We start from the raw sequence: 26,774 nt of genomic DNA on the forward strand, positions 1-26,774 counted from the left end.
ATTTTATCCTATCATACTCTATAGCATGGTATGTAACAAAATAATACTATTAGGCTTTGTATTTTGAGAGGTACATACACTGATTCAGCAGCATGTACACATTGCTATATGATCATTATACTTTTATTTCTCAAAAATGTGCTATAAAGGCAAAGTATGACATGCTTAAAATAAGTTATTAGAGAATGTAGCTGCATCTGAATAATCATCTAATAAATATTAACAAACATTTATAATTGGAACCTTAATTTAATATGTTACCAAACTAGGTAATAGTAACATTGCCATCATTTGCAAAGCCTAGATCAGATCAGGATTTACATGTCAAAGTGCATTTGTTTGGCTTTCTTTCTTTTTTTTTTTTCTTTTTTCAGCAGCAGAGATTGGGAAAATGTATCAAAGGGGAAAAACAATAACAACCCACATGAAATCAGGGAATGGAAAACCACAGATAAAAAAGAGTGATTTACAGCAATAATTGGAGACTTAAGCTGGGACGCTCTGCTTCATTAACACATAGCCAGATTTTGTTTTGGTCAGGCTGACTTTTCTTCCAATCTTTTACTAAATGAGGACCTATAGCTAGGTACCCTGTTTCCTGGTCTTGATGCAGAAAGATTTCTTTGAAAGTGTGGGCTGTCTTGGTTCTTTTCCGTGGGTTTTTCTCCTCAAGAACACCGCCAATCAGTTGGACACATTACTCTGACTTCTGTGACCCATATACCACCTTACAACTCCTTCCTTACTCTTGTTGCAGCCCTATAGCCTTGATTTAACCCCTATTCATTCTTGATTGATGTATTCTTTTTTTTTTTTTTTTTTTTTTAACCCTTGTACTTCGGTGTATTGTCTCATAGGTGGAAGATTGGTAAGGGTGGGCAATGGGGGTCAAGTGACTTGCCCAGGGTCACACAGCTGGGAAGCGGCTGAGGCCGGGTTTGAACCTAGGACCTCCTGTCTCTAGGCCTGACTCTCACTCCACTGAGCTACCCAGCTGCCCCCGTTGATTGATGTATTCTTGGAGGCCAGTCCTGGATTCAGAAGTGGTTTTAGCACTCATTTTCCTGCTTAATTTAAGACATGGCTTATACTCAGCATCCTCTTCAGCTACATATACATAAATTCATTAAGTAATTACACTTTACATGTAAACGTCATCCTTTTAAAATAAACAAAAACAGTGACACACAGAGTCATGTTCAATTTTTTTCCCTCTACAGAGAGTTCCTAACATATAACATTTCACTTCTATGGCACATTGGCCATTAGCCACTGTGTGAAAGTCCTTTTGATATTACTTCTCAGAAGGCACTTGGGCATAGGACTGGCTGAGCACTCCTGGAAATGGAAAGATGAAAGGCCACTCAGAGGAAAGGACCAAGGAGCAGGAGGAGGAGGAGGAGGAGGCACAGAGAGAGAAGCTGGAAGTACCGTGATGAATTGGGGTGTCTAAGTTACACACAGCACATACAGTACTTTGCTGGAAAGGCATCATCCCTTGCTCAGACATCTGGAAGGAGAAAAAGAGATAAAGTCAATTAATAGTGACAAGCTACTTTTGGTTCACTGACTTTGCCCCTATGAGCCTCATCACCTTATCTGTAAGAGGAAGGAAGACTTGATATATAGACTTGAACATGAGGTCATAGATCCGGAAAGTATCTAGTCCAATTGGTTCATTTTATAAGCCCTGTGGAAATTAAGTGACTTGTGATCTTTAAGTCTAAATCCTACAAAATGTTATTCTGTAATACAAAATGCTTTGCAAGAGTAGGCACACATATGCTTATGGGGAAAATGCATGAAGCTATTTCAAGTAAAGAGAATGAGCTCACTGAGAGAAAGAAGTAAGGATTCTGGTTCTCCCTCCATTTATTAATTCTGCAATCTTAATCAAGTTCTTTGATCCCCAGGTATCTCATCTCATCTCTGAAAATATCTTACCTACTTGAAGTCCATTCTAGATATAATATTTGATGCTATAATTCAAATATGATTGGATGTTAAAGGGACATCACCTGTCTATAAGATTCCTCTCTTCAGAGTTTTAATTTGCAATAAGGTATTACATAGAGAAAAGGCATTTCTTTTTTAATTCCTTACCAGGTGATAGATGGTCTTAAGGTTATGTAGTGACTTAATTATAGCTCAAGTTATATGGGACAGTTCCCCAGATATTGATTAGACAACACGGAGGTCTTTATGAATTTTCAATTGTCTTTGTACTTTCTACTGTTATTTCATTAGCATAGGGAATTTTTGTACTTCACCTGCTATTTCATTAGCACAGGAAATTCTCAAGGAGAAAACTCCATTTAAATGGAGAGTGGCACTGCTTATAGTCTTTGCAACTTATAACTGAAAGGTTAAATAAATTGCCCAGAATCACACAGTCAATATATATGCAAGGCAAGATGTGAAGCAAATTCTTCCGGATTCCAAGGCTGCGTCTGCGTGTCTATCCACTGTCACTCTATCTAAGGAACTTAGATACTGAAAAAAATCCATAAGCATATTGCTCATATTAAAAAAATTCTTGGGGATTCCAATTTTAAAAAACAAAAACTTTTCCCAAGTGATTTGATTTTTCCCCAAGGACTTGGGGCTTACTTTCTTTCTTTTCTTTTTTTTTTTTTTTTAATTTTAAACCCTTAACTTCTGTGTATTGACTTATAGGTGGAAGATTGGTAAGGGTAGGCAATGGGGGTCAAGTGACTTGCCCAGGGTCACACAGCTGGGAAGTGTCTGAGGCCGGATTTGAACCTAGGACCTCCTGTCTCTAGGCCTGGCTCTCAATCCACTGAGCTACCCAGCTGCCCCGGCTTACTTTCTTTTAAATTTTTATTATAATTCTTATGAAAAATGTTCACATTTTAAATAAATTCTTTCACCTTCCAGAGCAGGCAGAAAGGTGAGATTTCAGATGAAATAATACAGTCAAGACTGAATATCCTCCATGCAAGAAAAGAACCTCTTTCAAGTCATTGTTGACAGGTCTTTGCCCAGCAGGACCTAGCATGATAACTGTGAACATTTGTGAGGGGACATCTCTCCATTATTGCCCTTCATTGAGGGCACATTTGTTCCCTAACTAGATTTACTTTTCTCTTCACCATTTATGAACCCTTCTCCCCTAAAAGATTTATTTTACAATATATTAATTTGATTTCATTATAGCCAAAGGGAAAAAATATGGTACATTTTTATATTATACCCCTGGGACAGTCAACTATTTCCAAAGAAAGTTCACCAAAACTTACCTCGGCATTCATATTTGAGGTCTGAGAAAAAGACCATTTCTTGAGAGAAGACAAAAAGACCTAACCGACCCCCAGCGTAGGTGTGATCATAAATTGGTCCTGAATCTGCCATGACTTGCTTCCCTTCATGTACTAAAACTCTATGGGAAAAGAAACAATAAAAGTGTAATTAACTTTCTAGAGAACACACACGAATACAATAATTGCTGGTGTTTGTACAGTGCATTTCTAGAGTGCTTGAAGACATGTAAAGCACTTCATTTATACTATTTCATTTGGCCTCAGGGTTCTCATGAGCATGATCATAACTGGCATGTGCATTACTTTTTACATTCTGCCAAGCACTTCATGAATATAATTTTATGTGATCCCTAACAACTCAGTCTAGTACTTACTACAAGGAATATTTTATTTTTTGACAGTGTATGATTTCATTGCTATAGGAAGCACTTAGTGAGGGAACTCCCTTTTATCAATTCTGAACAGCAGCAAGAATTGATGTGGTCTTGCAGAGTTGTCTGGGGCAATGAGTGATTAAGCGGTCAGGTTCATACGCTCAGTGTCAGAAGATGGACATAAATGCTGATCTTTCTGACTTCAAGACCAGTTCTCTATCTAGCATAGTATTACCTCAATTTTACAGATGATGAAATAGAAGTTCAGAGAAGTTATGGGCTTTGCCCATGGGTTACATACTTAGTATTGCCAGAAGGAGATTATTAGCATCCCGACAACTCTTAATTCTGCATCTAGTAGTGGTCTTTTCACTATACTGTGCTATCTCTATAAAAACTCTTAATACATGATTAGCCTATTTCATCTTTAGTCTGGGACCCAGCAATATTAAGCCATCACCTCTGAGAATTATCAGATCCTCTGACCTGGACTTCCCAGCCATTTCCATATCATCCTGCCTAACATCTGGCCATCTTCATCATCCCTGTCTCATTGGAACTTTGGACACCTCCCTCAGGAAGCTGAGCTCTGATAGCTCATCTTTTATCCTACCTTGCCTTAAAGCATACCTCCACATCACTTCCCTGTTATTTACAAATCATATCCCCTAGATCATCCACCCAACTCCTAGTCTTTTAGCTCCTGGATTAGAATATAAATTCCTTGAGTTGTAGGATGCTCTTGCTTGCTGGTGTTTGTATCTGCTGCACTTGGGATGGTGTTTATTATTATAAATGCTTCAGCTCTCTACCTATTCTAACCTATGCTGGTTATCACTAAACTATTCCCCACTCTTGCTTGGCCATTAGCCATACACCATTTATTAGACACATAAATAAAACTCTGTGAAGCATATGGCTGAGTCAAAAAATATTACTGGATTCCAATGAGTCACCAAAGGAATTCCCATCTTTTCTAAAAATTTATTTCACCATAACTAAATATGCTAGAGTAATATATGTGTTCCAGGCAACCTAACTGCAGTGTTAATCTGTCTGGTATTTCAATGCAGACAATTTTGGCTAATGAGATGAAAGTTAACTTCTTGGCCTTCTTTAAAAAAAAAAAACAAATTATATACAAAAGGTGTACATTCTTTTAATGCTTGAAAAGTGAAACAGGGAATAGGGTGTTTCTTTTTCATTTGTTGAGTTTTTAATTATTTTTTAATTAAGAAAAATGTTTCTGTTTTTTAGGATTACCAATAAGGGAGAGAAACATGCATATTCATTGGTTATCATTAGTAATAGTTATTAAGATCAAATGTTCTAAATCCTATCTGAATATATATCAATTCTGAATTCTAAATGTAACTTAGCAAAATAATTTACAATTCAATGATTTGCCTCTGCTTAACTGTGTGATCCTGGTAAAGTCACTGAACCTCATTCTGACTTTGTTTCCTCATTTGTAAAATGAAGGTAATATTAGAAGCTGTCAGAGAGAGTTATTGTAAGAATCAAATGAAATAATACATGTTTGCAATTCTTGAAACATGATATGGATGCTAATTATAGTTATTATTCCTGGATGATTATTGACTGATGACTAACTTTGTTATTCATTTCACCCTTTGACCTTCTTTGACTTTCCACCCTAACTTTTAGTGGAAATTGATTTCAAAATCTTTTTTACAGCATAGACATTTTGTCGTATCAGGAAAAAAAGCTTCTACCAAAGTAGCAAATCTTATTTCATAGATAAGGTTGGTGTTACCCTTAAATTTCCTTTTCTCTATCATATTAACTGCAACTTTATGCTACCCACAAACCAGGAAATATTTCAGTAATTATACTATGTGTTATTTATCTGACATACTTTTTCCCCATTCCATTTACTGCTAATTCTGCCATTTTCCCCTCTTCCCAATTCCCCCTTCCCCCCCCACCACCACACACACACACACTCTTCCAGTCTGACTTTATTTTCAGACATTTCTTTAAACTGAACTGGGCATCATAGGGAGGCTGAACATTAAAAGAAAGGCTGTTTTGAATCTCAGATTCCAAGGAATCAACAACTAGGATTAATTAGTGAATTTATCCATTAATCTTTAAATTGCTCATCTTGTTTGAGAAAGAGAGAAAACTACAAAAAAAGTAAGTTATGCTTTGGTAACGGAAAAGAAACCAGAAGAACTGAAGGCCTCCTTACCTCATATAACCTGTCTTGGGTCTATGAGTCAGATGCCACCTGTAGGCAGTATAATCTTTCCAGCCTACATTCTTGGGATCATGCCATAAAGTACGTACCTAGAAATTTAAAAGAAAAAAAGTCATCACTGAAGAGAGTTGATAGTAAAAATAATAGCCGTTATTTGGCATTTTCCATTAAATAGCATATCTAAAAAATAGTAAGTTTCATATGCAAACTTCTTATTATTTCATCTTTGAGAAGTACTGTACTGTTTCCCAAATACTTATACATCTATAAGATAAATGGGATGAAGAGGTTCCACTAGAAGAGGACAGGAGCTTTCAAGATTCCATTTCTCAAAGAAAATGTAACTCCAAGAAGCTGAACAAGAACAGGTATTTATCTCCCTCTCCCAACCGATATCTTCACTTTATAGGACTCAGTATTCTTACCTGTCCTTCTGTGTTTCCTGTGTGCCACAGAGCATTCCTGAGATGCTCTCCAGTTCCAGTGGTGGAATTTACCACTTTGAGTGATACACCTGAGTAGCCATAAGCTCTGGTGGGTTGGTTTTCCCAATAAGTCTGGGTAACTTGTTTCCACATTACCACATAAAACCGACTGCTTGATTGGTAGCCAAACACAAACCCAGCATAATCATCATCACGGTCAGTATTGACATAAAATGTGCCACTGAAGTCAACAGAACCAAATTCATCAAAACCTGGATTCAAATCAAACGCATGTGGTCAGAGAGCAATAATTTCAGAAGACAAATAATCACTTAATTTTGTTGATTCATCCAACAATTACTCAACCATTACTGTAGAAGGCACTGAACAAATAGTTGTTGCCTGATTGATGATGTGTTGGGTGCTGTGGAAGGATTCAATGGCTAACAAGGTGTGGCCCCTGACCTCAATGAGTTTATAGCACACTGGGGAGATAAGATAAGGATGCAAATAACTACACATGTGATGAGTTCTGTAGTAGAGACACAAATAATGTACTATGGAATTAAAAAGCCAGGGAAGATTCTTTCAAGTTTAAAAAAAATCCAGGAAAGGCTACATATACCCTTGATTTTAGTTCTGGTCATTGGCTTTCTGCTGTTTTATTTGTTTATTTTTATCTCTTTGTTTTTGTTTGAACATCATGAGACTGGGAAGGGAAAAATTATGCAAAGTCGATTTTGTCTATAATGATAATAATTCACATTAAAAGTACTCCAAAAATTATAAAGCATTTTCCCCAAAAGAACCCTATATGGTAAGCAATGTGTTATGACTCCATTTTTACAGAGATAGAAATTACGACTCTGAGAAATTATGCAATTTGCTGATGATTACCCAGCTAATAAATATGAAAGTTGGTATCTAGAACCCAGTCTCCTGACACTATGAACAAAACTCTTTCCACTATACAACAATAGTATCCAAACCCATGTCTAAAGACAAGGTGACATCTAAGTCATCCTAAAAGGTTCATCCTCTGCCTTGTTTTTAAGGGACGTGTTCAGGAATTGAAACTTCACACTATCCTCTCTTCTCTATTTGTTAGTAGTATACATTATCTGTATATAAAGTCTTTTATATAAAGAGCCTTTATATGTAAAGACTTCATATAAAGTCTTTCTTTTTACAGTTATATCCTGGCTTCCCTGACAATGGTCATCAGTTTTCATGAGATAACCTTAATTTGGTCCTTTAGAGTTTTAGCTACCATGAAAGGGTAAAAATGAAAAAAATGAAAATGAAAAACACTGTGTTACATCCAAGATATATAAATCATCCTTTGCTACTTTCATTTATATAAAAGTTTAAAACTTTACTACATTTAACATTCCAACGAATCTCAAAGAATAATCATCATTGTGCCTTTCTTCTTCATTTTCCCTTAGAAAGAAGAAAAAACGGCACCAATTCTTATATTATGAAAGTTAGTAAATACCATACTTTCTCCTTTCTTGCATAAAATATGCTGGATTACTCCAAATACTGTGTTTCAGTTATAAATGGTATGCTAAATATTAAAAATTAACAGTCATTTCTTGTTGTAGTGATGACACTGGTGAGCAAGATTTTAAACAGCACCCAAGCAACAAGAATATTCAAAATATCACACTAACCTCCCCCCACATAGTTTGGAAAGCAATATGTGTATCTTCTGTGACTTTCACCCTCTCAAAGATTATAATTGTGTGATGTTTTGTTTGGAAACTCACCTACAGCTATACCAGGATCAGAATTGGCTGTCTGTACCAGCTCTTTCCCTTGATGACGAATTACCCAGTTGGGATCTATCTGGGTTGTTCCCTTAGGGTCTAAATGCACCATTTGGAACTTTCTAAAATCTGTTTCACTGATGGCATTGTTTTCTGGACACACATCATCAATATCTGGAACATTATCATTGTCAAAGTCATCTTTACAAATATCACCCCTTCCATCACCTGTAGGAAAGGAAAGGAGAGGAACCTCAATTAGTCAAAAGGGAGCAATATTTGATCAGTCTTTGTGTAATAGAAGTTAATTAACATGTTCTGAAAATAGAAGTTAAGCTTCTAGAGAGTCTTAATGTCTATATTCCTGATCTGAGACTTCCACACCAATTAGTCTGAATATTTTATTCATCAGTGTCCCTATCTCCTCTCTACTTCATTCCATCTTTTCACACATGCCACACTTCAAAAATGACAAAGTGCTAAATAAATCAACAGAGGTTAATAGTACATAATGGGGTGAAGGAGCAAAATCTTTAATGAATTTATATACTAGAATAAATCAAAATAATATCAGGGGGTTTTAAATTCTACTCCTAATTCTGTTATGAGCCTCCTAGTTGAAGCTGGGTTTTTTTTTCAACCTATAATTCCCCCCCCCCCTAATTTTCTGTTCCTTCCTGCTCTAGGTCAGATTATTAAACTAGGAAATTGGGATTACTTGGGATTTGCTTCCTGGACAAATTTTAGCAAATTTATCAGGGACGGTTTGTGTGAGAGAGCCTACTTGGGAGCAATAAGATGAACTACTTGAACTCTATAGAACTCATAGCATAATACTACCAGTATTATGGTCTTGGACACAAGAAGGGAACATTTTATTAGTCAAACCCAAGGACCATGTCTGTAAGGAGTTTATGCCAAAAATATTGAAGAATCCCAGAAACTGGAATTGAATCCTGAACAAATACCCCATCTATGAAATATCCCACAGTTATCATTCAATTTTTGAAGACCTCAGGTGAAAAGAAACCCACTATCTTGCAAAGAAATTCATCCTACTTTTACTCAACTCCATGTTTGAAAGATTTTTGTTTGATTTTCCTTTCAATTTTCAAGGCATCAGTGCCAAAAAATCATATTCTACAAATTAAAAAAATATAGAGAATTTTAAAATGAAATGTCTTTCTTTGTTTATTTAAGAGTTCTACATAGGGAGCTAGAGGAACAGAATTTCAAATCAGGCTTTGACATTTATTACCTATGTGACTTTGAATGAGTCACATTTTAACATATCTGTGTCAGTTCCCTAATATATATTTTTTAAAAAGTGGTTGGACAAGATGAACTCTAAATTACCTTATAGTTCTAAATCTATAATCCTATGAGCCTAGGACCTTTATTAAATGCTTTGCAAAGGAGACAATCCAGCTGCTGGGAAAAGGAGACTAGATTCTTCAGAGTTATATACAAGTTCCAAGACCATCCTACTTGGTAATATCCCAAGACAAACTCCAAATATTGGACAGCTGTGTGTTCATGAACTTATTTGCCTTAATACTTATGATAATACTAGGGTCTACTACTCCAAACTCCTTTGCACTGGTCATAGGATGAATACTTGTGTCCAAAATTAGGATTTGAACAAATCTGTCTTCCTATAGGGTGTTTTTTTACCCAGAGATATTGGCTGGCAATATCAGGGATCCTTTGCTATAAGTTCTTGGAAGAATGAGTCTTTTGAGTGGCATGAGATTTAAAGAATGTACCCTTAGCTTAACATTGGCCATATACTAGAGCATTTGTGTACTTCTTTACCTAGATAGTATATAATGAGAGCCATTAACAAGAGTTCTCCACATAGCTACATGTGATATTGAGATAACTTTCCTGATCTCCACATATCTAAAAGATCCCATAATTTGTTCACACAAATTAGTTTTTCCTCTAAAGTTATTTTCCTTAATGAGCATTAGAATTTTGTAATATTTTTATGATTATATTCTGCCAATTTAAAAAGAAAAGGAAATCTAGCTATCTAGCAATTCCCATCAACTCTGTCTCAAAAAATAGCATCATTCCCCAGGCAACAATTCATCTCTTTCTTGACTTGTTCCTCAAAGATCACCAGACCCTTTATAAATTATGAAAATACTGACATTACCTATCCCCACTGCCAAATACATACACATTTGAGGTTTAGCATCTGTTTAAGAATGCAAACACAGCAACATGTCAGCAATGTATCAGACAAGTCATGCAGAAACGAATAGCATTTCATGTGTCCAGTTCCATATGATATCTAAAGCAACTGTCTTTTTTCCACTATAATTTTAAAGATGATTTCATCACATTAATATCTCTCTGTCTTTGGCCAGTTTTTTATAAGCACACTACTAGACAGACTTCCTGGCTTATAAATGAACAATCACACACACACACACACACACATATACACACACACCCCAAAAACCAAGTCCCCCTGTCAAAAATAAAAAAAAAAAATTCAGAATTGTGCTCCTTTGAAGTGCACTCACCATCTGAGTCCTCCTGGTCAGGATTGAAAACAAGCCGGCAATTGTCCCTGTCATCTGGAATGCCATCATTGTCATCATCAGAGTCACAGGCATCCCCCTTGCCATCGTTATCATGGTCAGCTTGATTAGCATTAGATATGTAGGGACAATTGTCTTGGTTGTTCTGGTGACCATCTTCATCTATGTCTTCATTATTATCACATTGGTCACCAACAAGGTCATTATCCACATCAGTCTAACAAGATAAAGTGACAAGATGAGTAAGTTATTAACTTCATTTTAGTGAAAGGGTATGGGAAGCAAGAAAGCAATTCAAATTATTGATATTAACAAAGACCCATTTTAAGAAAGCTGCCCCTTCTTCTTTCACTATGAGATTATAAATACCATGAGTCTAAAGACCCTTATTATTTTCAATTGCGACAGGAATTATTTATATGCTCAAAGGCATCCTTTGGAAGCCAAGTTCAGAGTTGGAATTTAAAGAATAAAATGAATGTAAGACTAGGAAATCCATTACATTTTGTCCATGGCTCTCAGAGGTCATGCATACTTTGCAACAAGTATATAAAGTTTTGGCCAAGAATATCACTGCAAAAAAGCCCTACCTTTTTTTATATATAATGAGCAAGCACATAATCTTTGCCATATAGTGGTCATATAATTAAAAACATTCATTTTAGTCTGCTAATTCATTCATTTGACAAGTATTTATTAGAATAAGCTATATAGTTCATCTTTCCTCTAGTCATCTTTATAACCAAATTATTTACCTGATCAGGATTATGCACCAAGGGGCAGTTATCACAGTGATCTCCAACACCATCACCATCAGTGTCCCTTTGGTCAGTATTGTAAACATAAGGACAATTGTCTCTTTCATTAAAAACATCTGCAGATGACCAAAGAAAGATATAGAAGTATATTGAATTTAGAAAAAAAAAGCTGTTTTTTTGTTTCTTATTCCTTAAATTATTTTCAGTAATTTTTGGCTTTAATAAGAAAATATGATATCCATGCAAGTATTTGGACTTATCAAATGTAATTAATTGAATTTCTATCTGGATATTGCTTAGAATTTTCATGTTTTAAAAATATAATTCTCTTTGATGGCTTTCTGATTAATAAACCATAATGAATAGTCTTTGAGTGTGTTTACAATGTACACCTTTGGAGAATCAAACTTGTATGACCAATTGATTATATCCATTGAAACTCTATGAGTTCTGTAGGATATTACATTATTTTAGCATTGCTAGTGGGAAAATACCAACAGCAAAGCTTTGCCAGAATTTCATTCTAGTCTTTTGTTTCAGGAAATTTAATAAATGATGTTGAATTCCTGGAAAAAATGTATTGCATAGAAATAAGTCATATGAATTGGCAACTGACTGGGATAACCAAAGGATAGCAAGGCATCCAAGATAATACTGAGTTTTTTTCAGACTAAAAGGATCGTAATTTTGCCAAAAGTGGTGAGAACAATGAGAAAAGAATTTAAGGGGAAAGATGAGGAACTCTGTTATAACCATACTGAATATGAGATGATGTTGATATAACCAGTTGGAAGTATCCTGGGGAAATGTGGGACTGAGTAGTTGACAAGATATTGGAGCTAGTTTCTGAACTCAGCCAACATTTGAAATCAAAGAGGTGGAAAAAAAATCTTTCTAGGCTACCATAAGCATGCTGTGATGGAAATAGTATTAGGATGGCACCCAGAAGACTAGGTTCAAGTGCTATCTTGAATATTTATTCTATGACTTTGTGCAGATTACTTTCTTCCTCTGGGCCTGATTCTTCATCTGCTTAATGGCAATAATAATACTTCTTCAACCTCTTGATAGACTGAAGAGATAGCAGCTGTGGGCCTGAATGGAAAAGGCCTCAAAGGGATAGATGGTGATTGATTGCCCTGAGCTTGAAAAGATCCACTAGAATGTTCTCCTGGTGCTTGTGATCAAGAGAGTCAGCATGAAGCTGAACTCTGGATTTTGGGGTGGAGTGCATTGAGAGAAGAGACTGAGTGTGTAGATGATGGAAAATTAGTGTATAGACTTGAGTGATTTAGTTGATGCTCCAGGGAATGGTTAAGTTGAAGTTATGAAATAAAATAGTATAATTGGAAGATGTTTAGTACAGATCTCTCAACAAATAAAGGTTATCTTCCAGGCCTCTACCCTCAAATGTGCATAAGCATATAAATACAAAAATCTCTCAAGGTCTCTGAGAAATTCAAGAATTTGAAAGGCAACAAAGCATAGCATATAGATTAGAGTCAGAAAAACATGTGTTCATATCCCACATCTGATTCTAACTGTACAACCCTGGGCAAGTCATTTATCTTTTATGCCTTAATTTCTTCACCTGTAAAATGAGAGATCTGGACTCTATGACTTCTAAGATCCCTTGTAACTCCAAGTCTATGAGCCTTAGATCCTGTGAGTGCAAGTGGTGCAAATGTTCTCTTTTCTCTGGTTATATAATAATAATTCCATATTCAATTGTTTCCAAATGAAATCACTTGATTAAGCAGAGGAATATTGGTAATAACATGCACAAGAGGTAAGAGAAACCTATTATCTACAATAAATAGATGCCATCAACTCATATAAAATCTCAGACACTATATTTAAAATTCAAATAATGAGGGGCAATATTTCCAAGACCATGAGGCAATAGTCTTTCTGTATCCTGTCTGGTTAGACTAGAATTTGACTATGCTTTGCAATTCTGACCACTGAGTCATAGAAAGGACACTGATAGGTAAGAGAATGTTTTAACAACTGTAAACAGGAAAGTGAAGGACCTTGAGTACTATGGATAGACCTCAACTGAAGAAACTGGAGATAGTGATCCTGCAGAAGAGAAGACAGAGGGGGCACATTGCTCTCTGTAAGTATCTGAAGGGCTGTCATATGGTAGAAGTTTTAGATTTGCTTTTTCTTGGTCCCCTAGGGAAGAACAAAGGATAAAAGGTAGAAATTTTACAAAGATAAATTCAACCTTGACATCGGGGGGTGGAGGGGGAAGGTGAGAGGAAATGGTCCTCATATTTAAGAAATCTTCAAAAGCAGAATTGGATGGCTTCCAGAGATAATATGTTTCTTATCACTGGAACATCAAACATACAGCAATAATGCATGATCACATATTGAGAATATGGTAAAGGGGATATAAGATAGGAAACAAAGTGGGTGATAACAGGACTGTGAGTTTGTGGAACATATGTAAATGAAGAAGATCTCAAACATGTCCATTAATATTATTAATGGTGAAGCCTTATAGTTCCTGGTAGACAGAGCAGACAGCCACTTCTATAACATAATGTATATATTCTTGGACACATACCAACTATAAGTCACTGTTATCAAGTCATTTCCTTGTCAAAGAAAGATTTGGTTGGTTGGAGCAAGATGGTATTAGTCCCCTAGAAGCAATGGAAGGGACAAGATGTGGAGAAATTGAGAGCTATGAAGGGCAAACAAAAACTTCATCAACTTTGTGCTTCTATTTCAATAAGGCCAAAGATAATTCACCTCAGAAGGAAACAAGGACATAAGAAACAGAAGTATATATACATAGAGGAGAGTTTCTATAAAGTTAATTAGGTTGATCAAATGTAATTGATAAAATGATTGAAGCATCACACCAAACCACCACAAAATAGATATTGGTTTACAGTTACTTCTAATACTTTACCATAAAAATATATGAAATGCAGTGAGAAATAAAAACAAAGAACTTACCGTCTCCATCTATATCTACAGAACAAGCATCACCTTCGCCATTATTGTCTGTATCTATCTGAGCAAGATTGTGTACATAAGGACAGTTATCACAGCGATCTCCAACCTCATCCTTGTCATAATCAGATTGACGAGGATTAAAGAGAAGAGGGCAATTGTCCTAGAAAACCAAAAGAAAGAATCTAAGTGAAAGCAGATCAGAGCAAAGTTGAAAATGCTTATTTGAGTTGAAGGGAAAGAAAAAGAAGGAAATAGCATTTATATAATGCCTACTGCCAGCCACTCACTCTGTTAAATGCTTTACAAATATCTCTTTTGATATTTTGCTCAATTAAGCATTAAAGTCTTTTATTTAATGTATCATTTATTATAAGGTATTTATTGTCAGGTAGAAAAGTCTTAGAAATGAAAACAATAAAGCCAATATGGTTTAGTCAAAGACATGATAGAAATAAGACTTAAGAAATCTTAAAGTTCTTCTAGTTGTGAAGTCTAATAATGGATAGACTTGAAATCAAACTCTTAACTCTTATATCATGTTATGTAATTTATCTTTGTCACAATTTCCCCAATTACATTATATATAATGAAGTTTAAATTTAGACAAATAAGAACTGGACTTGTGATGTCATTAACACAGAGAACTCCCAGATGAGGAAACTTTCTCCCAATATCACTCAGGACCTTGTCTGTAATTTATAGTTAAAGCTAGGTAAGCACTTAGAGAACTGAGAAGTTAAGTGACTTTCCAGGATCAACAAGCCAGGATGTGTCAGAGGAAAAATTTGAACCCAAGTATTCATAATTCAAAATATTCTTAAATAAGATTAAATCTATTACCAAAAAACCTTCCTTTATCCACTATGTAACACTGCCTCTCAGCACAAAGAGTTCTAATAGGAAGCATTTAGATGGAAAAGGCGAAGTATTGCCATGATTGCTATAACAGTTATTTTCTCCAAAGTATTTATATTGCTGAAGTTGCAAGGGTTACTATGGCTGAAGAATTTGATACCTAGTGACTGGACTATTCCTTGCAGTTAGCTAGGTTGGTTAGTACCTAAATGGATTCTGCTGGAAAATGATTGAGGTTGTTTTTTTTTTTTTGCATGGTAAAGATATGAAAGAGATTATGCTCTTCTTTCACAGATCTTTGAGATTCCTGGTTCATCTCTATGTCCCAGTAAAGCCAGAGAGCAGGACTTTGTAGAGGTGATCTCATTTGACTTATTTCCATAATCAGTGATAGAAGGAAGGCTGTTTAGAAAAGAAAATGACTGAGAAAAGAGGTAGACTGCATAAAGAATAAGGGATAACAGATGGAAAACTCATGCACTAGACACATAAGATGCGAAAAGACCTAGAAGAATTCCTAAAGCACACTGGGTAGATACTTTATGGAGGATTGATGAGAAAAACAGAACAAAAATTACTGAATGTGTGAATGTGTGAATGACTCACAATCTGCACGGATGGAAAAAATACCCACTTTGGGGGCAGAAAAGCACATATGTTATTCAGGGTTATATACACATATGTCTTAAATGCACAAATTTACCTATGCCACAAGGGAAAATGTGAACAGAAGAGGCCCAAATAAAGTACTATAAAACTAAGAAGATATATCTTGATTTGAAAGAAACAAAGAAACAAAGAAAAACAGGGGACAAATGGAGTCATAAGTATAGATGGGATTACCAAGAGAAAACATGTAGAGACATTTGGAAAGTTTTTTTTTTAATTAACTAAAAAGTCAGAATGATCAAAGCAATTACTGTGCTTTTTAAAAATCATTTTCTATATCATAGTACATGGTTAGAAATGCAACTAAAACAATTGTCTTACCTTCTCATCATCCACACCATCATTGTCATCATCAGTATCACAAGCGTCACCAATTCCATCTTTGTCAAAATCTTCCTGGCCAGAATTAGGTAGGTGGGGACAGTTATCCTGAAATTAATTATGCAGATATGGTTTAAAGTAAGGATATGTGTGTTTAAATCTTTTCTCTGTCATATAATATCTGTGTGGCTTGAGAGAAGTCATTTAATATTTTCAGACCTCCGTTTGCTTTGTGAAATGAAAGAGTTAGATTTGATGGTGTCCAAGTTCCCTTCTAAACCTTAGTTCTTGGTTGTCATCATTTTCAAAAGATTTCCAGGTTTCAATAAAATGAATTCAATAAAGCAGCCCTTTTAAGTGAATAGAGGAGATGCCAGATAGGCCTCCTCAATAGGAAACTTTTATTTAAAAAGCACATGAGCATAAGCCAACCTTTAAAGTGATGAATGTATTTCTTTTCAAGTTCTGCCCTGAAATTTATACCTTTTAATGGTTAATGGAGACAAAGGATCATTTTATTTTCTAAGCTGTGAATCTCTGTGGGTTTGCCAAGCCAACTAAACAAGAAAATAAGGAACCGTTCCTTTGTAAAATTGTAAAAGCATTTAGAAATAGTCAGTCTTCCCTTTCTTTCCTCACAACCTTAGCTTACAAAATTAGATGCAAAGAATATGAGCTGGAAACCTCTGTTGAACTACAATTTTCCATAAAAAGTTTGGATGGAGGAGCATGTATAGATTCGAGTTTGGAATAATGTTCAAAAATGTTATATTCTCCCTTTTTTCTATTAGTGAGTAAGATATATATAAGATATATAAATAAAAGGAAGTAAGATCATATTGCTCAAGCAAAATGAGGTGTAGATAGGAACTACCTGAGAATATTTTCTACTATCAAAATATGATCATCAGAAACACATCTGTTTCTAAGTTGCTATACCCATTAGCAAACCCTCAGAAGGTAAGCCCTTCCAAATGTGCTCAATATGTATTGTTTGTCTGATCAGAAGCAGCTCTTCCTGATGCTGCAACTCAAGCCAAATGTTTCAGGATGTTGTGCTAATAGGGTCAGAGGAGAATATGTTGATATTAAATTTGATTCAGATCCAAAGAACCTGTGATCAAGCAGAGTGAAAAAGCTATCAAAGGAGCCCCCTGCTACACAGTGAATCTTTCTAGTCACAACGATGGGATAGTACCATATTTAGCCTGGAGTCAGTGTTGATGATATGGGCTAGTTATGTTTATGGTCATTATTCTATGCTGCTTTTGAACACATTGATTTTATGTGAATTGTCAGTCAAACAATAAACATTTATCAAGCATCTATTGTGATAATCACTCACTTACTCATCTTTGGGAAAGGATAATGCTTTATTCCAGATAAATAATCAAGAATGTGATGGGAATATCAAGGAATAGTTAGATAGTCTGGAGAAAAATGGGGGGGTTATAAAATTTGCACCCTCATTTTCAAGATGAGTCTAAGGCTTGCCTTTTGGTAAAAAAAAAAAAGGCGTGCAGCTTGGAAGAGTTGGTTTCAATTCATAGAGATTCCAAGTACTAGCTATGTAGCTTGGTCCATATCACTTCTCCAAGAACCTCATTTTAGTGATCTGCAAAATGAGACTAATATTCTATCTCACAAAGTCCTTTTTGAGAAGAGTAATTTATAAATGTTAAATTATAAAAATGCCTAATATTTTCAAAATACCTTAAGGAAGTTTTAAGTCTCAAAGGTGGAAAATATCAGGGATGGTATTTGAACCCATGTCTTCTGATTCCATATCATATATATTTTCCTTGTCTCCTTCCACTTTCTGGGCATTTAACGGAGCTGTCCCCAGCTGTAATGTATTCTATTTCTTTACAACCTCTTAGAATCTCTGGTTTCATTTAAGATTCAACTCATGAGCCAGCTTCTGGACAAAGCTTTTCCTTGTCCTCCTCAATAGCTCTCTTTCCATCACTGATCCCAACTTTACCTTGTATTAGTTTTATATGTAATCAGAATATACATGTATCTGTGCTTATTGCTTCCACCATCAGAATATAAGGCCCTGGAGGGAAGATACTCTTTTACTCTAGTCTTTTGGTCCACTTGCTGATTCATTTCTTATTAATAGTTGATGCTTACTACTAGCTTAAATTTTCCTCTTTTGTAATCCATTTGGACTGGTCAGGCAACAGGAAGAGTTGCCCTCCCCAAGGGTATCCAACAAAGGGTATCTTCCCTTGCCTTCTCATTCCCTTCTCTTCTTCTCAGCACTACCCACCAATTACCTAGCACTAATCCAGACTGCTTTACTGCTCACAGCACTTGGAGGAAATAATTACCCAAACTCTTCCTTCCAGTGAGAGAGAATATCATCATGTTTTAGTATCTCCTCTGACCCTTCATTCTAAGCCTTGCCATCTACCCTGTGTCTAAGCACTCAAGGCTATAACACTGTCATCTGAATTAATGGTACAACTTGAGATTCCCCCATGCATCACCCCTTCCAGGCACTGGCAGATGTTAAACACTTTCTTTAGTGATATATATAAGAAGCAGGAACACTCAGGTCTTCAGGAAAAGAGATATCCAGGGAAACCTCCAGATAGTCACAGGTGACTCCAGAGGTCAGGTAAAAGTTCTCTATCTCTCCTCAAGTCCAGCGATGAAGGCCCCTTCCCAGGGTTCTCTCCCCCAAAAGCCTCTGCTTCCCCTTCCAACCGCTGCTCCTATCATTCAAAGTAAGTTTCCAACATTCCAAACCTTCCTGTGCAAACTTTTCCTATCTGCTCCTAAGTAGGCACTTTTAGGACTTGGATGAATTGTCATCCACTCTGCAGATAATGTGTTACTCTAATGTTTTATATCTCCCCAACAAGAGTATGAGCTCTTTGAAAGAAGATACTGTTTTCTTTTTTCCATTTGTTTCTTTAGAACTTAGTATATAGTGTTTGATACACAATAAGTTTACAATAACTACTTTTTCATTAATATTTTTTTCATTTATCCATGCACTTTAATTTCAAGTAAGTATGAAAGTACATAGCTATTTATCCTGGTGATTCTTGGAATGTGAGAAATTTCATAAATGAACTAGAACTTTGGCAAACAAAGTCCAATGAGCATGGAATCTGAGAAGTTAACAAATGATCTTAGAAGGAACAATTTCCTCTTTAATTTTCTCTTTCTCTTTTCTATATTTCTTGATTTGCATAAAGTTGTGAATGTCTGCAAATATGTATAGATACACACATATATTTACATAAATCCACAGGAGTTGCCCAGGCTGGACAGGAGTGGATAAGCTGCAATCTGCATCATTGGATGGAACTTCAAATGCACTATTTGAGTGTGTAGGTGTATGTGTATATATATATATATATATGTATGCACATATTTAGCATACATGTAAAATATACACGTTATATCTATAAACATTTTTCCTACATACATATGTTCACATATTTTACGTATTGACAAAAAGGGATATATTGTCTAAAATCCATTGGGGTTATAAGAGGGAAAATATAAAATTCATATCTATTATATATTATTGTAAAAAAATGATTTTTATTTCCCAGAAGTATTGTAATTCCTTTGACTTGAGAAAGAAATGATATGAGAATGATAACTTAAAGAGCTAGGTGTCCCAGGGGATAGAGTATTTTGCCTGGAATCCGGAGTTTAAATCCAGATTCAGATATTGAATAGATGTATGACCTTGGGCAAGTTTCTGAACCTATGTCTGCCTAAATTCCCTCAAATGTAAAATGGAGACCTCCTAGAGTTATTGTGAGGATCAAGTAAGAGAATATAAAGTACCTAGCATAGTACAGAGTCGGTGCCTGATAAATAATTGTTCCTTGCCTCCTTATATTATAATGATGCAATATAACAAAACTAGCTTCCCTAAGTCATACACATACTACACACATCTGATTTTACTTCTTAACCACAATTCTTATAACTTCCCACTTACCTTAATGCAGTGATATGTAGCATTTGTTGCACAGACCAGGTTTTTATTGGGCCAGCCATCTAGATCAGAGTCTTCCCCACAGATAAGCCCATCACCAGCATAACCAGTCTTACATTCGCACTTGTACATTGGATCACTGAAATGGCCCAGGTAGATGCATTCTGAATGTTTATGGCAGTTGTGAGTCTTGTCTTTGCACGGGTTTTCAGGCTCACAAACCTGCAATACCAGACATCTGAATAAATCAGTGTCCAACACCCACTGAATACCTATTTGGATGAGGCACAACTAGGGATATAGACAAGACATAGCATTGCCTTTAAAGAGATGTAGACAAGGCCATTACTGGAATAAAATAAAGAAAATTGAAAATAAAGAATTCATGAAACCAGAAGTCTTTATCCATCTGGTTTGATATAACTAATCTACACTTCCTTTTAAGTGACAAGAAGCCCACAAGTACTAATGCATCTTGGTTTCTCTGTCTTTAAATCCCTCTCCACACTCTTCCCCACTTCCCTTCCTCCTCACATATACATTTCTAGGCAGGAGTATTCAACGGTCTATATCAGTTGTATCAACCATATAGAAATGGGGATCCCTAAACATCAATTTTAAAATGTAATGCTATCTAAGTTTGTATATTATTATTTATTTTGTTTAATATTTCCAAATTATATTTTAATCTGCTCCAGGCTACACTTAGGAATGTTGCTGGCTGCATCCACGTTTGACATCTCCAGCCTACATGAACTGCAGAAATTTGCACACACACACCCCAACAATTTATCAATTTAACGATTTATCAAATTTTATCAATTTACTGATTTTAAGATTTGCCAACTTTTTCAAATTATTATGCATTCATTTATCATACTCAATAAGGCTAAAAAGTATTTGGAACAGGTTATAAAGCAATAGAGAGACTGTAAGATGGCTAGACTAGTAGCTCAAAAGATCAGGAATCCAATCTCACCTCTGATATTACTGAGTATTTTATTTTAATGAGTGTGTGAAACTACATTTTTACAGTTGCATTACACTTCCCCAATTGAGTCTCACTACCCAACTGTGATATTTTCCTGATCTGACTTTTTTTTTGTCCAAGAGTAGAGAAAGCCAAACTCCCCGAAATAATTTTACAAGTGCCGTCCTAAATGAAGCATGAGACCTGTGCCAACCAGCCCACCAACAGAAGGTGCACTTCATCCCCAGTTGATCTGAGACCAGATGCTCCCCCACTCTCTTCTCCTTGTGGCTCTTGGCTGAGTTGCCATTAGAAAGTGTTCCACCCTGAGTTTACACAGCTGATCTTTTGCCCACTGACCTCACATCCACATCACTTACTTGCTTTTCTGTTCTGGCTGCGTCCAGCCCCACTGCAAAGGGCTGGGTTCCTTTGTAGCGTGGGGGACATGGCAGGCAGTGGAAGCCTGGGTTGGTGTTGACACAGCGGTGAACTTTATTGGATATGAAGCAGACATCTGTGACAACTGTGCACTGTAGGGAAACAAGCAAAACAACTGGTTTGTTGAACTCTCTGATCTCCAAGTGATGCCTGGATTTTATCCTGAGGGCAGGGGAATGCTTTGGGATATGACAGACGAGGAAGGCAACCTACTTCATCGAGGTCTTCGCAATGAGTGCCATTCCCTAGATAGCCAACTGGGCAAGAGCCACACGACCAAGAGCCATCAGGGAAGCTATTACATTCTGCTCCAGGAAAGCAAGGATTGGATAAGCATCCATCTGGGAAGACAGGAGGCAAAGGAGAATCTGATCTATTTTTTCATCCCAAATGCTAATCGTGTTAAAGTAAACATAAGACGAAGTCACATCCACTCTATTCCGAAGCTTCATTTTGTGTGATGGACTCCTCTCCAGCTATAGTCCAGACCACCCCTGGTATAATGCCCACAACAGAGCATCTAGGTTATTTCTAGCCAAAGACTAAGTCAGAGCTCCTAGTGTTGCCAGATCAGAAGAGAAACATTGATTATTTCATATTTACCAATTGGACACCTCCGTTTGTTGCACATCTGGTGTTCTTTGACATCTCCCACACAATCTTTTCCTCCATACTGTGGCTCAGGATTGTTACAGACCCGGGACCTCTCACGAATCCCTCCTGCACATGTTACTGAGCAGGCAGACCAGGGAGACCATGGACTCCAACGGCCATTAACTGTAATGAAAGGAGGAATCCATTTTTTAATTTTTAAATTATTAATGTTAACTTTAATTTTAATTCAATTTAATTTTAATTTAATTGAGGATATAAATGGTGTCTATGATTGAACAAATAAACATACATTTATCAAATGCTTACTATGTGACTCTAAGTTTTTACACTATGCTAGGTATTAGGAATATAAAGACAAAATAAAAATTTAAAAATCCCTGCCTCCAAGGCCCTTACACTCTACTGAGGCAGACAGCATTTATACATGTATACATATGCAGATGTGAAAAATATATGTAAATAGATAAAGCAAACTATTTCTGTCTTATTCTGTATGACCATGGACATTTCCCTTAACTCTTTGAGACTATTTCCATATGTGTAAGAGTGTTATAGGACTCATATCATCTGCCTTTCAGAGTTGTTATCAGGGAAGCTCTCTGTAAGCCTGAGAATACAACATAAATGTTCTATTATTAGCTACCTGGGAAAATTGATTTAATTCCTTGATGTCAATTAGCAAAACATGGATATGATAGTTCTATTCAAGGAACATATAAAAAATTCTATTTTCTTATGGAAAAAATTCTCTAGAACAAGAAGGGATGGAAGAATTAGAGGGGAAGCTAATTTTGACTCTATCAAGAAAAAATGTCCTAACAGTTAGAAGTATCTAAAGGTATAATAGTCAGGAAGTAGTAGGTTATCCTCCTGAAGATCTTCATATAGAGCCTAGATTGTCACTAGTTGTTTAGTCATTTCAATCACGTCTAACTCTTCACGATGTCATATTTTGGGTGAATCCTATTTTTTCCATTGATACTTATTATATAACTGCAAATATCTGTTGATGTTCAGTAGTGTCCAGCTATGACCTCTTTTGAGGTTGTGGACCACTCATTTTATAGATGAGGAAACTGAGGCAAAGAGGGATAAATGACTTGCCCAGGGTCACACAACTAGTAAGGGTCTGAGATCTGACTTGAACTCAGGCCTTGACTCCAGGACCCATACCCTAACCACTGTACCAACTAGCTGCCTGGGATCATCTTTAGTCAGATAATTGGTAGAGGGTCAGTTTAAAGATTCCATATTATTGAGGTAAAATATAAGAAGTTTTTAATTTGGTAGTATTTAAGAGGATTATTTTTAAATTTATAGAAAACATAATTTTAAATTTTATAAGGACTATTGTATTGCCAATTTAGTTCACTTTATATAAACTCAAAGGACCTCAAAGGTAGAGCTTGAAGGTCCCTGAGAGGTCAAGTAGTCCAGTTTACATCTAGCCTATTTTAAAGATGAGAAACCTAAGCCCTCACAGATATGAGGTGATTTGCTCACAGTCAGACAGGTTAGTAACAGAGGCAGGATTTGAACTCAAGTCTTCTCATTCCAGATCTAGGGACTTGTTCACTATACAACACAGTTTCATTTTTTCTAAAAAGTTACATATGAATCAGACCACTAAGGGAATTAGTCATTTAAAGAAAGACTGTAATAAGACATTTGGTAAAGAAATAATTCCTCCATAATGAAAATAACAATGTCCTGTTTTCGCTATTTTATTTGAACTTTCATATTTTATAATTTTGTTGAAGTTTGGAAAATCTGTTCAGAGTTACCCTGCCCTTTACAAACCTCATCCCTTATAATATAATGGAGAAGGAGGAGGGGGACTTTTTTATAATTTCATAACTAAGCCATCTGTCCTTTCAAGATAACAGTACTGTAATTGCCTTTATAGTTTGAGGGATTTTTTTTTTGGTTGCTTTATTTTAATTTTATACTCAAGTCTTTGCTAAACATCAGGGAAGTCAGAAATAAGACATACAAGGTCTATATTGAGCCCAGGCAATTGGCATCAATCCCAAAGGCCAAGTTCCAAAAGCAGACCATGCCAAGATAGTTGTACAACATTTTCTATTTCAATGAAAATGTTTCTGCTGCTTATTTTATTCAAGCTGGGGGTAGTTTTAAAAGTAGACCCTGGCATAAATATCTTCCATCAGCTTGTGTCCACAGCAATCTTTCAATTGGCAATACAACCTACAAGCAAATATAGCAGGATGATGCTGTTCATGGATGTGTAAGTACAGACTTACTTGGACAAGGGGCTTTCTCGCATTCTTTTGTCTCACGTCCACTTCCTTTACAATTCTTTCCTCCCAGCTGTGGGACAGGAGAATTGCAGAGACGGATACGAGTGATGTTCCCCAATCCACAGGTTACAGAGCAGGAAGACCAAGGGGACCAATGGCTCCAGCCACCATCCTGCCGTACTAACAGATGTAGGAACAGAGCAGAAGGAGATTACTATCCTATGTTGTTTAAATGAGGAAGGAAATAACTAAAGTTCACCCAGAGGACTTCACCCCAATCCAGATGTTTGCCTTGTCAACTGAGGGATATTTCAAAGTTGAAACCAAGGAAGGAAGTGAAACATTTACTAAAACTAGAATAAGGAATATCTTAAATTTACATTTCTAACATTCTGTGGGGTTGAGCTGGAAAAAAGGTTTCTCAGCAGCACTGAGGGTCCCTTCAGTAAGCAATGGAAAACTATGGAATGTCATTTCGGTAACAAAAAAAGTCTTAAGCACAAGAGCAAGCTTAAAAAAAAAAAAAGGCTTGAGGTTGTTGACATTCAGGATAACAGCACTAAAGGAAACGGGAAGCTTCCAAGAACAAAACCCTCCACCACTTACTTCGGTTGTCACATTTGCCAAGACTACACATTCTCGTCTGGATGGAGGGTCCCAGGCATGTGTTACTGGTGACGTCACACGAGCGTCCTCTCTGTTGTGTTCCTGAGCCACATGTGACAGAGCATTCTGTCCATTCAGCCCACGGGGACCAGCCTTCTTCATTGTCATTGACTGGGAGAACAGAGAAAATAAAATTTCCTTAAGTCCAAGCCTCACTTTCAGGGATAGATGGGTCATTCGAGCACAAAAATTATATATTGTTTTACATTTTTAAAAGTGCTCTTTAAAACGTATAAAATTAAAAAATAAACAAATAAATAAATAAAACAAGGATAATAATAAAAATAAAAATAATAAAATGTGTAAAATTAAACTAAATAAAAATCTTTGTTTAGATTGAGAGGTGAGCTGAAGCCAGCTCATACCAACTCATGAGAGACGATTGTTAAATTTTCAGTGGGAACATTTACTCCTTGGAAATTAACAAAAGTTACAAATCATGACTCACAGGGGGCAATTATAAGGATAGCAAGTTGTGATGAAGAGCAATGCCATGTAAATGTGAGCTAAAATTATTATTAATATTTTCATTTATTCATATACATATATGTTTATAGATCAATAATAATTATTTTTTAACTTTAGAGGAATTCAAGTCATCTAAATGAAAATGATACTCTATTTCTTTTTCTTAAAGCACTGTAGTCTCTGGAGACTGGATTTTTTACTTATTTCTTAGCATTCACTATCACTTCTCTTCCCTCAATTACATCCATACACTAAATAAAAGTAGTAGTAATAATAATAACAATAGTAGTAGTAGTAATAGTACCTAGCATTTATATAGTGATTTAAGTTTTCAAAGCACTTTATAAATACTGACAAATAAATATCTCATTTAATCTTCACAGCAACCCTGAGAGATAATAGTATCTCCAATTATAAAATGGAGATAATAAAAGTAACTATTGCAGAATTGTTATGAGGATAAAATAAGATCATATTCATAAAGTGCTTAACACAATTCCTGGTGCATAATAGGTACTTAATAAATACTTATTTATTTCATTTTACAGATTAGGAGCCTGAGGGAGAGGTTAAGGGGTTTGTCAAGGGTCACATAGCTAATAAGTACCTGAGATCAAATTGAACTCATGACTTCTTGACTCCAAGTCAGATATCAGTCCATTATACCACTAGGTTTTCTAATTTGTATAAAATCAGTTTTTCCCACTTGGAGTAGGAGATACTTACAAGGAGAACAGGTAGGACAGCATTCACCTTCAACAAAGGAGGGATTGGCACAAGCTACTGCTGGACAGGTGATTTGGTGGCAAACGGTTTTAAATTTCTACAAATGAAATTATTTCAAAAATTTCTGATGTTAAAACACTTAATAAACACAAACAAAATAGCCACATCTAGGAAGGAAGGAAGGCAGGGATGGAGGGAGGAAGGGAGAGAGGGAGAGAGGAAGAAGGAAGGAAGGAAGGAAGGAAGGAAGGAAGGAAGGAAGGAAGGAAGGAAGGAAGGAAGGAAGGAAGGAAGGAGGGAAGGACTACTAATCACTGATAAAAAGGAAAGATATAAAAGTTCATTCATCCCTGCCCTTCTGTCTAAAAATTACTGGCAGCAAGAAGCAAGAGATCTTTTTTTCCCCATTCACTTTATCTTCTGACTTTCCCCACTGGTTCAGAAAGAAAGAGC

At 36.0% G+C, this 26,774-nt stretch overlaps 1 protein-coding gene across 1 annotated transcript in view; it reads right to left on the reverse strand.

Moving 5' to 3' along the window:
- Positions 1-933: 933 nt before the first annotated feature.
- THBS2 (thrombospondin 2) overlaps positions 934-26,774 on the reverse strand; it is a 41,347-nt gene continuing 15,506 nt past the window's right edge. The window contains exons 6-21 of the mRNA XM_044675809.1: positions 26,322-26,418; positions 25,068-25,238; positions 24,465-24,641; positions 22,189-22,362; positions 21,799-21,926; positions 21,525-21,677; positions 20,178-20,396; positions 16,205-16,312; positions 14,360-14,519; positions 11,384-11,502; positions 10,611-10,845; positions 8,077-8,304; positions 6,305-6,576; positions 5,871-5,968; positions 3,261-3,400; positions 934-1,510 (exon numbers count right to left, since the gene is read on the reverse strand). Of these exons, the coding sequence (XP_044531744.1) occupies positions 1,503-1,510; positions 3,261-3,400; positions 5,871-5,968; positions 6,305-6,576; positions 8,077-8,304; positions 10,611-10,845; positions 11,384-11,502; positions 14,360-14,519; positions 16,205-16,312; positions 20,178-20,396; positions 21,525-21,677; positions 21,799-21,926; positions 22,189-22,362; positions 24,465-24,641; positions 25,068-25,238; positions 26,322-26,418 (2,487 nt within the window). The 3' untranslated portion in view covers positions 934-1,502. The remainder of the gene's footprint in view (positions 1,511-3,260; positions 3,401-5,870; positions 5,969-6,304; positions 6,577-8,076; positions 8,305-10,610; positions 10,846-11,383; positions 11,503-14,359; positions 14,520-16,204; positions 16,313-20,177; positions 20,397-21,524; positions 21,678-21,798; positions 21,927-22,188; positions 22,363-24,464; positions 24,642-25,067; positions 25,239-26,321; positions 26,419-26,774) is intronic.

Source organism: Gracilinanus agilis, chromosome 4 (genome assembly GCF_016433145.1).
Source record: "Gracilinanus agilis isolate LMUSP501 chromosome 4, AgileGrace, whole genome shotgun sequence".
Classification (NCBI taxonomy): Eukaryota; Metazoa; Chordata; class Mammalia; order Didelphimorphia; family Didelphidae; genus Gracilinanus; species Gracilinanus agilis.